Below are 10,453 nucleotides of genomic sequence, written 5' to 3'. Positions count from 1 at the left end.
TAAAAAGACATTAATAAGTCTCACTAGAGCAGAGAAGGGAAATAACTCTTGTTTAAATATTTTCCACTCAAGCCCGGCTTGTAAGATGCTTAGCCAAGTCACCTGCCTATTTTAACCCTTCCTATGCAAGGCATATGCCAAGTGAACAGTCAAGTCATTTGGAGCTATATGCTCAGTAAAAATAATAAAGTGAAAACTGTTGAGAAAATGTTTGAATTGATGTGACAAAAACGCTTGCTTTTCAGAGTTCTGTATTTACTAAAGTTTGTGGAAGGGGCTTGTCTCTTTGACTGTAGTTCAGCCATGGCATTTGCAGCTTGTGAAAAAGTAAATTTATGAAGTCGGGAAAGATTGTCTGTGCACATATGAGTGAGGTGCTACCAAGTATGAGGTGCTAAAGTATCGAGGCATACTTTGTAACAAACTTTAAATTTTGGTATTGCTTTCCTTTGCATTCAATATATGTCTCTGCTGCTCTGAACTAATTTTCTGTGGATGGGTATAAAGGGAACACCACACGTAATCAGTGAGTTTCCCTTTCCCTGTGTCGAGGACCCTACTGTGTCTGCCTAATCATGCAAACTTCCATTTTCAACATGACAAGTTCACCTCTTGTATATGAATTACTGCTTTTCTATTCATAAAGTGCTTTATCAGACAATCCTACAAAAGAACTTGAGGGAGAAATGTGTTCCTGGGTGATTTACACAAGCAATTACTTTACAAATCTGCCAGTGGATTATATTAAACATGTATGGAGAATATTTAAGTTTGGAGAGAGGGCTGAGAACGCCCTAAGTTTTACAATAGGGTTTCATTTGCGTCACCACGTATCTCTGAAGGTTTTATGCTTTACACTTCACTGGTATTTGAGATTAAAATTGTAAGGAAAAAGTTATGTAATTTCAAATATTTGGGGGGAAGCAACTTCAGCTCTCCAAATGTAATAATTTAACTCTTTTGCAGGTTTTTCCTTGGATAATGTTAGTAGTTGCAAGCAAGCAGAATGCATCTATTTGAACGTGAAATCATCTTAAAACAACTTGCATGGGAGGAAAAGCATGCCATATAAAGTCACCTAACTGCAGAAAAATTGTGTCCAAATGCCCAACAAATGTTTACATAGTTTTTAACGCCTACTATATTTGGGATTTTAAAACCCTTTCATAGGAACCTTTTATGTACTGGTTCTCCTTGGAGACAGTTTCTACATTGACATGCAGACTTCTGGCAGTTCGTAGCATGGGGGACATAGGAGTATTTGGAACTGAAAAAGTTCTGCACAAGGAGGAAAAGTTGTGAGGTTTTTCTCGGATCAGCTCGAGGCTGACCTGCGACCGGTATCAAAGTGCGGGCGGTAACGGGACTGTTCATCGCTCAGCCTGGGAACTGTGTGCACACCCGCCTCAGCACCCGCACACAAAAGGGGGGCACGGGGCAGAGAGGTGCCACGAACTCTGCGGGGGACCCCGAGCAGGGCTGGGGTCTTTCGAGGGCGGCAGCTACTGCCGCGCGTGGGTCGCGCCTTTTATCCCCGCCGCCTCCGTGTCCAATCCCGCGGGTCCCGGTGACAGCCGCGGGCACAGCCGCCTCCCGCGGGCCGCGCTGGGGGCGCGCCTGTGGCCTGCGGCTCTCGCTGCTCCGAGCCAGCGCGAGTGCCGCGGCCGCGGGGCATCGCGCCCCCTCCGCCCGCCCGGCGCGGCGGGCCCGGCCCGCGCCGCCCGTGGCCGTGGCCCGGCGGCGGGCGGAGGCGGCGGCGGGGGGCGGCGCGGGCCGCGCGGCGGGGCCGCCTGCACTGTCTCTTTAAGGGCGCTCCGTCTGGGGTGGCGCTTTCCTCCGCGAAGGCTCCTTTGATATTAATAGTGTTGGTGTCTTGAAACTGACGTAATGCGGGGAGACGGAGGTCCTGACAAGCGATAACAGTCCCGATAACGCGCCGGCCGCCCCGCGCTCCCAGGCCGCCGCCTCGCTGCCGGCGGGGCCGCCGCGCCGTGCCCCGGCCCGCGCCCCCCGGCCCGCCGCGCCCCCGCCCCCGCGCCGCACCGCACCGCCCGCCGGCGGGCCCGTCGCCCCCTCCCCGCCGAGCGGGGCCGAGGGGGGAGGCAGCGGCGCCGCGGCCCCCCGCCCCCCCCACTCCTCGGCCACCGCCACATAATCCGCGTCCAACTCCGCCGGCAGCAGGAGACGGTTCATGGCTCGCGCCGCGGCTCCACCATCTTCCAGGCTGCCGGGGCTGTTGCTGCCGGTTAATCAACAGGTAAGCGCGGGGGGGCGCGGGCGGGGGCGGCGGGAGGGCGCCGCGGCCGGCGGGCCGGGCGGGGGCGGCGCGGCGGCGGCGGGCGCGGGGGGGGCGCGCGCGGGGCGGGGGCGCGGCGCCCGCGGCAGCGTGGCGTGTGCCCGGGGGGGGGGGCAGCGGGGGTGCACCCCTTCCCCCAAAATACCCCCCCAAAAATACAAACAACAACAACAACAACAAAAGCGGCGGGTGGGTGGGCATAATCCCAGCAAAGGGTCTGCTCGGATTTCACAGGCTTCTCTCGGTGCATCCCCCCCACCCCCTGCGCCCCCCATTCGCCCCGCCGGAGGGTCAAAGCCATGTGTGATGGCTGGAAATTGGCGACTTCAAAACGGCGGTAGCCCCGCTGGAGTCGGGAGGGTCAAGTTCAGCGGCGGCGGCGGGCAGGGGGAGCAGCCCCCCGGCGCGGAGGCGGGGAGGGGAGCGGCGGCGGCCGCGGGCTGGTGCGGCTCTGCTCTGCCCTCCCCTCCGCGCCGCTCCGCGCCTTATCTCCGCGGCCGCCGGTTCCCCGGCACCGGGGCGCTCGGGGGGAGGGGAAGGGAGACGCGGGGGGTGGAAGTAGAAGACGAGCACAGAGGGTTCGCATCCGATGGGCTGCAGTCGCACAGTCCTGCCTCTCCTGCCGCTGCTGGAAGTTTTAATGGGGATCATGACAAGCGGGGCACAGAGACACCATCATGAAGAGTAGTAAGTTTGGGAAAAACTTTTTTCTTTTTTTTTTTTTTTCCCGTTTTTTTTTTCTCCTTTTATTTTTTTTTCCCTTCCTATTTTCCCTGTCCTTTCCCTGGGACACACCGGGAGAGGCCGAGTGCGGAGAGGTGCTGCTCCGGGAGGAGGGCTTGGGATCCCTCCCGGTCACACCGGGGTAACAGGCGACATAGTGGTGGTGGTGATTTTTTTTTGTTGTTTAGGTTTTTTTTTTTTTTTTTTTTTTTTTTAAATCAGAGGCAGAGAGACGTAAAACTTTTCCCTCTTAAAGGCGAAGCCCCACTGCCAGCACTGCGTCCCCGCGCCCGGCTCTCCCTGCCTGCCACAACTTCGTGGAGCGTCTCACCTCCCCGCCCCCCGGCCCGGGGGCTGCGGCGGGGGCTGCCCCCGCTGCAGCCACCCGCGTGTGGCTTTCCGAAGGGAGGAATGAATGGAGGCGAGGCCGGCGCTGGAGGGGCTGCGCTGCGGTGGGCGCTCCGCGGCCGGTGCCGCGGTGGGCGATCGTGGGTCCGGGGCCGCGCAGGGTCTGGCCCGGCGACTGCGGCCGCTGCGCTCTGCCCTGGGACACGAGAGGCTCCCCGAGGGGGCTTGACATTTCGGGGGCTTTGTTTATCGCCTCCCTGCTGCAAATCACGGCGCTCAGACACCCCGGCACTCCTACGCGGGTTCTAGTGGGGCCCGCTAGTCTCCTTTATCTTTTTTTTTCCACGACCGGTTGTGTTTTCTATCTGCAAATGGCAAACTTCTCCAGTGCACTGACTGAGCTAAGCTAACTAAGCGATAAGCTGGAGAGACGTCTCCTCTCCATCACTTCTTCTCCGCCAGTGCGAGCCCCTTGCCTGGCAGAGCAGGAGCTGGGTCACCCCAGCACCCTTGGGGAGCCAAAGCGACAAATCCCTTCCGAGGGGGAAAGACTGCCTAGTAAAGAAAGTATAAACTGCTCTGCAGACTATGCTGCCTTCACTGCTCTTATACTACGTAGCCCATTTTAAATGTTGATGGGAAGAGATAATAATTTAATGCGTCTCAGGTTATATTTGAGTCCAGTAAAGTCTCCCAAGAAACCATCAAACTTTTTTGTCATTTGGGCTGCCTTCAACTACGCGCAACTGAATCCTGTGGATGTTGGTGGCATCATGTTACTTTCCTGTTGGTTTTAGTAAAAATTGAACATTTAGAGAAGACTGCCAGAGTTAGAAATGCAAGGGGCAACAAAGGAAAGTAGTGGTAAGAGCCAGTTCCTGACGTGGACAAAATGAGAATAAAAGTTACAGTAGTCTTCTGAACTGCAGTCTGTGTTTGCCTCAGTTCATAACCTGTGTGTTAGGTTAGACGGCTCTCTCAGATATTCCACCAGAGTGACATTTAAAAAAAGAACTCCAAAAGAGTGAAGGTTGTTTTTTTTTTTTTTTTTTTAAGTACTCTGGGTCTATGAGTAAACACACGGTTTGTGTGAGAACATCAACTATTTCCTGTAAATTGTGATGCTGACAAGACTGTCTGGAAATGATATCAACACTTTGAAAGATTTTTTCTTTCTATTTTAACCACTGAATGAAAGTCTGTTAATAATATGGTCAAACCAAACAAGTGGAACCTTTCTCTGTAGAGGGGAAAAAAAAGTATTTTTCTTTTTTCCCCTTGAATAATGTATACCTGGCTGAGGTTGCTACAAAGAAATCAGTGATTCTGAAGTTCAGTAGTGCATCAGTGCCTGTATGCAAGTTTATCCTCAGACTGTGACAACAGAAGCCTGTTTCACCTTTTTAAAATCAAGGGAGATTAGACATGAGAAAACAGTCAGTTCCTAATCCACCCTGTTCTGTCTGATTATCGCTTTTTTTTTTTTTTTTGTTGCATATAATAACTTTCTCTGTTTTAAACTTTGCATATACATAGTCACAACAAAGTAAGTAAAGGGCAAAGTTGCATCAGCTTTTAAGTTTACATGTATTGCCTGTGATCCTCTAAAACAGACTCTAAATAACACTGAGCAGTCTTTGCCTGTGAGAGTACGGCTTTTTTTTTTTTTTAATTTCATAGCACTGTTAATAATGGAAAAGAATGTAAATGACAACTTCACAGATCTGAGATTTCTTTATGCATCAAACATGATGCAGTCAGGTTATCCTTTCATGTTTTTAATGCAGTTTTAGTATAATTTATATGGTAGCTTTATGGGTTGACTTACATTTTTATCAGTGAGAGTAAATTCAGTAACATTTGATGAAGCTCTAGCAGGATTATTTTCTATAATGTCTTGTCTAGCATTTGTAGTAAACTTTCATGGTGCACACTAATATTATGCCTGCTCTGGCTGAGTGTAAATAATGCTTTTATCGACATATCGTGATACTGCATTTATAACAGCAAAGTACTAATTCTTGTCTGTGGACTGGAGTGTCTGTGACATGCCATTGTTTCTTGTCAAATCTGTGTATTCCAATCATATTATATTTTAATGCTAGTTGACACGTTGGGTTTTGTATTTTCAAAGCATTGTGCAAACAATGACTAATTACTTTCTGTTCATGCGAATTATCTCTTTTAGCACTTTATCAGGCAGTTGCTTTGAAATAAAACTATTTTACATTACAGTGTGAAAGAGTTAAAAAATTAGCAGAGACATTTAGGAAAAAACCCAAAATGTAATTACAACCAGGCAACTTTTGGTACGTATTTAAATTTTTCTTTTTATGTGGAACTTTCCTTCTAAGGCTGGGGGGGCTGTATGTGTATGAATATTTATGTTTCTTACAAACTCTTGACAGTATTTTAATGTAATAATCTTAATAGAAACATTCTCAGATCTTAACTGAAGCCACACTGGCAGTATCGCTTTAATAAAGGTTTGTGGGTAACACCAAATAGAACATTGTGAGAAAGTTTATGGTTAAGTATTTTTGAACATGATAGGCTGGGAATCTGACAACCCTTTTTGTTAGGAGAAAGTATAGTGGAAATAAATTACATTTTTAATACAGTTGCAAGTAGAACAAACTACCACCTGGTAGTAAAAGTATTGGCCTTGAACAGAAATATAATCTGATTAAGGTATTCTAACTGGTGTGTAAAATGAAGCCATTCATTCAGTAAACTGACAACTTTCCAGTTGGTGTTTGCCCTTACTTAATTTAGTTTCCTCAACACAACTAGTGAGGTAGTCTGGGTCTGTTTTTGGAAGTCCTGGGCAACTGTAAACTTGGATATATTTGTCCCAAATATTATACCTCGTGAGTTAAAAAACAATTGGTTAAAAAGAATAGCAGGCAGGTATGAGAAAAAAAAAAAAAGTGTTTCTTTTTTGTTTCTGAAACTTTCTCAAGTTCTTACCTAGTAAGAAAACAATGCTATTTTCAAATACTGGTGATTAATACTATAACCAGCGTAGTCTGCACCCATTTATTGTATAAATACCATTGCCTGTTGACCTTTGGATACATTAATTACAGCATATCTGGTCTAGGTTCTATTATTTTTGTCTGTCCAGAAGATAAATAAAGGTGCCCTTTCCAGTCCTTCTGGAGAAGAACTTTTTTTCTTGGTATTGTCATGAATTATGGAGTTCTTTTTCCTGTCCTGTGCCAATGAAGTTCTCTTTTGACTTTAAAAGATAAGCCTGCATCCAAAGAGAGAATATTTGATAATTTTAAAACTATTTGCACTTCAGTGTTTATGGTACTTAAAAACTTTCTGGGCTTTGCTTTTTTTGGACTGTTTGTTGCTAATTAAAAAAAAAAGCACAAAGAGTTATATTAGATGATGTAAAGGATTAAAGTACAATTACACCATTAAATAGTAAATGTTTACAAGGGCAAGACATGCAATTACATTTTTCAGATTATACTTATTATTCACTCCTTGATGTTATTTTGCACCTAATCAATAAAGGGCCTTCCAGAATGCAGCTCCTTCGCCAGTTGTATATGTGCCCGGAACACAAGAAATGCTGCTGGGGCAGAGGAGCACAGGGAGGCGAGGAAAGTGCTGGCATATTACTTTGACTTCTTGTCATGCAGACCAAGGCTCAAATGAAACACAGAGCAATGGGAGGATAGCTCCCCTAGTCTCAATTTAAATCCCCAGTGGACATTTTGTCACACACCAAAAGTGTTGCACAACCGAGCACCATTCCACTTGATGTGTTGTCTGGAGTCAGAGGAACCTCTGATTTGGCATCACGGGGTTTAGAAGACTGTGATTTAGGTGAACTGGCACAGCTACGTGTAAGAAATTTACAGCCATTATGTTTTATTCATATTCTGTGCTATCAGATTCTTATTTTCTAGTAAATTTAAAGTGGTTCTTTAAAATTTTATAATAACACCACCAGTGAAAAATACATTTAAATTTAACAGAACTTGCCAGTCGTTCTATCAGAGATTTTTAAGATGGTCTTGCTGCATTAACTAAGTAGTCTTATTCCTGCTGGGGATCTCTGTATGTGGATTTAGTAAAGCTCTCGAAAGAAAAAGCTTCATAAAATTGCATCGCTGCCACAGGTGGCGCTTCCGTAGGACATTTCTGCAGAACCCACTTGGTTCCATCCCATAAATTTCGGTGGAACTTTTCCGTCTCGTAAGGGATGTGTGTGAGTACAGCAGCTACAATAAGACTTTCTGCCTTGAAAATAGAATTATTTTGAATTGCAAAGTTTAGTACTAATAGTAATTTTTATTTTCTTAGCTGTAGTTGACGCATGTCTAATTTCTCATAAGTCTGCTTTCTTTCCAGGCTCAGATCATCTTTTCTCTTTTCCTTTACATTTATTTTAAAATATTTAATTTTTAAAATGTTACTAGCCCTTTAAAAACCAGTAATAAATGCTTTACAAGTGGCTAGACACCTTCCCTGGTGGTTTAATTTATACAAGCAGGAAACTTTCTCTCCTTCTTTCTCTCTCTCTTTCTTGTTTTCTTTAAACCAACTGACGTAATGCCAAACTTTGCTTTAAAAGAACAGACAGAAGTAATTGGTAGCTTTTAACTTTTAATAATGTTCTGGATTGGTTTTAGTGGCCAAACTGCATTTTTTTAAAATATCAAGTAAAAACGGGCTTGTGGCCTGAGGAAGAAAGGCCCTGTTGATGCAGTTATTTTTATTCTTGTTTTTCAATCTGTTATTAAAAATCTTTCCTGCTGAGCTCTGCTGGATTTCTCCAATTGCTCTTTGTGCTGGCTGGTGCATTTCAGGTTATGGTAACTTAAACTGTTTTCTGATTTTTACTTTTTTCCCCCCTTTGAGATGCTTTGTCCTTTTGTTTTTGTTGTTTTGTTTTGTTTGGTTTCAATTTTATTGCCCCCATTATTCCTTTTGCCTTGTCCAGCACCTGACTCCTTCTTTCAGAGAAACAATTTATTTTGATTCAGAGAGAAATAATATGTTAAATTTCTGTTTGATGGCTGTTCAATGAATATTATTTTCCTAGTATGAGTGTGTTTTACACCTGTTAGTGACGCTGCTTAGGAAGATACTAACTAGCCATTGCAGAACACATAAGAGATCTTATCTTTCTGAGTGCCCACTTTCTGTGTGTTCTCCACCCTGTTTCTTAAAGCTTCACGAGATTTTAAAATATGTTTAGTAATAGTTTCTAGTGATCAGTATCTATTTGTATTAACTTGATATTAGAAACAAGAAAACCCAACAAAAGGATTTTAAAAATAACCATAAAATCCAGTCAACATATTTTTTCAGCATTTCTTTATTTTGTTAGGGTTTTCTGTCTGTTTTCCTTAATTTCTTTTCTACATCTGTTGGGGTTTTGAGCACAAGAAAACTTTCTACAGTAAAAGATGAAGTTGGGCAATAGACTTCCTTGACGAAGTTGACGTCAGGACGACTTCATAAGTTGGCAAGTAGGAAAATCGTTCAAAGACTGAGTTGGCTTGTGCCAGTTTTCCCTTCCTTTAGGGGAGACACTCCACCCAGTAGGAGGTTACCCCACCCAATGTGGAGAGCTATAATTCAGTGGCAACACTTTAAATGTCAATCCTCCCTAGGGTTTAAACCCCAGACTTGTCTTGCCTCAATCTTTATATTTAATCTAACATTCAATCTGTTGAAGTAATATCTCATCTTCATAAGCACTTTTGGGGCCTGATCCTTCAGTCCAAATTCTTGAAAAATACTCACTGTCATCAGGGGGACTTTTGGATTCGGTAAAAGCTGCAGGATTTGCCTCTGCAGAGTTGTGTGTGTCTGTGTCTGTCTGTAAGTAAGATTGTGTCTGCCTAATTAATACTGTCTAATCCACATTGTTTAAGATGAAATTGTAAAATACTTAAAAATCCGAAGAAATACTGGAGAAGTAATGCTGTAAAAGAGATTTTCCTCAGTAAGTGAAGTGTACGTATTTTTAATTTATCAATTTCCCAGGTTGAAATATGATTTAAAAAGGGTCCAACTCTGAAGAATTTTAGGCATTTTTACCATTTTATTCTGTATTTCTTTATATCGTGCCACAGACATATTTTTGAATGCTGCTTGTAGCAATTTTTTCATCTGTAATGGAAAATGAAAATCATGGCTGTAGCTTAGTACCCACAGGAGGCATTGGGATACTTGGACAATACTGAGCGCGCTCAAGGAAAAATTAGGTTTTGGTGTATTTTCAAAGTCAACGTGTAATTTTTATAGGCATGTTTTACTTTTCGTGGTGTCTATTCTCAAGCATCCTTTTCACATCCCCCATTACACTTAGCAAGGCTAACAATGCAAGAGGGAATGTATAATTTGATACTGTAAAAATGTTATAGGAAAGTAGCTGGTTTGTTCATCTTTCTGTATTTTGAAAATATTCCAACAATTTTAGTTTACTAATAAATCTGGGAAAAAATGCCTGTAAAAGATGATGCTAAAAATCATCAATGTTAATGTTTCTCAGGAAGATTTACTTAAACAGTGCACTTCAGTTTTGCCTCAAACCATTTCAAGCCACCTCTGATCCAAGAATGTACCAGTTCTTGGTTCCTGGAAGATTAAGCATGACAGTTTCTATTATATAATGAACAGCAGTATTGTTTGAACAAAGGTAACATATTTTGATTTGTATACCTTTTTTTGGCAGCTGGCACTAGAGTGGATCTAAAATGAGTGGTGATCTAACAGTGTAAATATCTGAATGCTCTTGAAACACACAGTATAGATGTAGTGTGTTTAAATCATCGAATCTATCAACCTATATTATATAGAATGTGTATATACAAAGCCGTAAATGGTGTGTTCTGCTATCTGTAGCCTTCAAATGTGTATCCTTCGGGGTATTCCTGACCTACTTTGCCAAGTCTGCAATCTGAAGTACATACTGAAACTTAAAAAATTAAACATACAGGTTGGTGGGTCACCAAAAAAAAAAAAAAAAAAAAAAAGGCACAAGGGAATATTTGCTAGTAGTTAATTAAAAAGAGGGGAAAAAAGGCATGTTCTGCCTAGCCAAATACCTTGCAG

The 10,453-nt window shown here is 43.8% G+C and overlaps 1 protein-coding gene across 9 annotated transcripts in view; it reads left to right on the top strand.

Moving 5' to 3' along the window:
- Window positions 1-2,099: 2,099 nt before the first annotated feature.
- The window catches only part of TRPS1 (transcriptional repressor GATA binding 1), a 212,633-nt gene continuing 204,279 nt past the window's right edge, over window positions 2,100-10,453 (top strand). For 2 of the 9 annotated variants that reach the window (XM_077782366.2, XM_021546559.3), the window contains exon 1: window positions 2,100-2,257. Coding sequence is in view for 1 of the 9 variants with exons in the window: in XM_077782363.2 (XP_077638489.1) it covers window positions 2,974-2,983 (10 nt within the window). In the remaining 8 variants the exon portion in view is untranslated. Of the gene's footprint in view, window positions 2,258-2,708; window positions 2,984-3,394; window positions 7,231-10,453 lie in introns of those variants that run through there. The other 7 variants (XM_077782363.2, XM_085572463.1, XM_021546561.3 and 4 more) reach the window with 6 other exon arrangements.

Source organism: Lonchura striata, chromosome 2 (genome assembly GCF_050655825.1).
Source record: "Lonchura striata isolate lonStrDom1 chromosome 2, ASM5065582v1, whole genome shotgun sequence".
Taxonomy (NCBI): Eukaryota; Metazoa; Chordata; class Aves; order Passeriformes; family Estrildidae; genus Lonchura; species Lonchura striata.
Note: the sequence above shows the minus strand (reverse complement) of the source record. Positions and strands in the feature narration are given on the sequence as shown.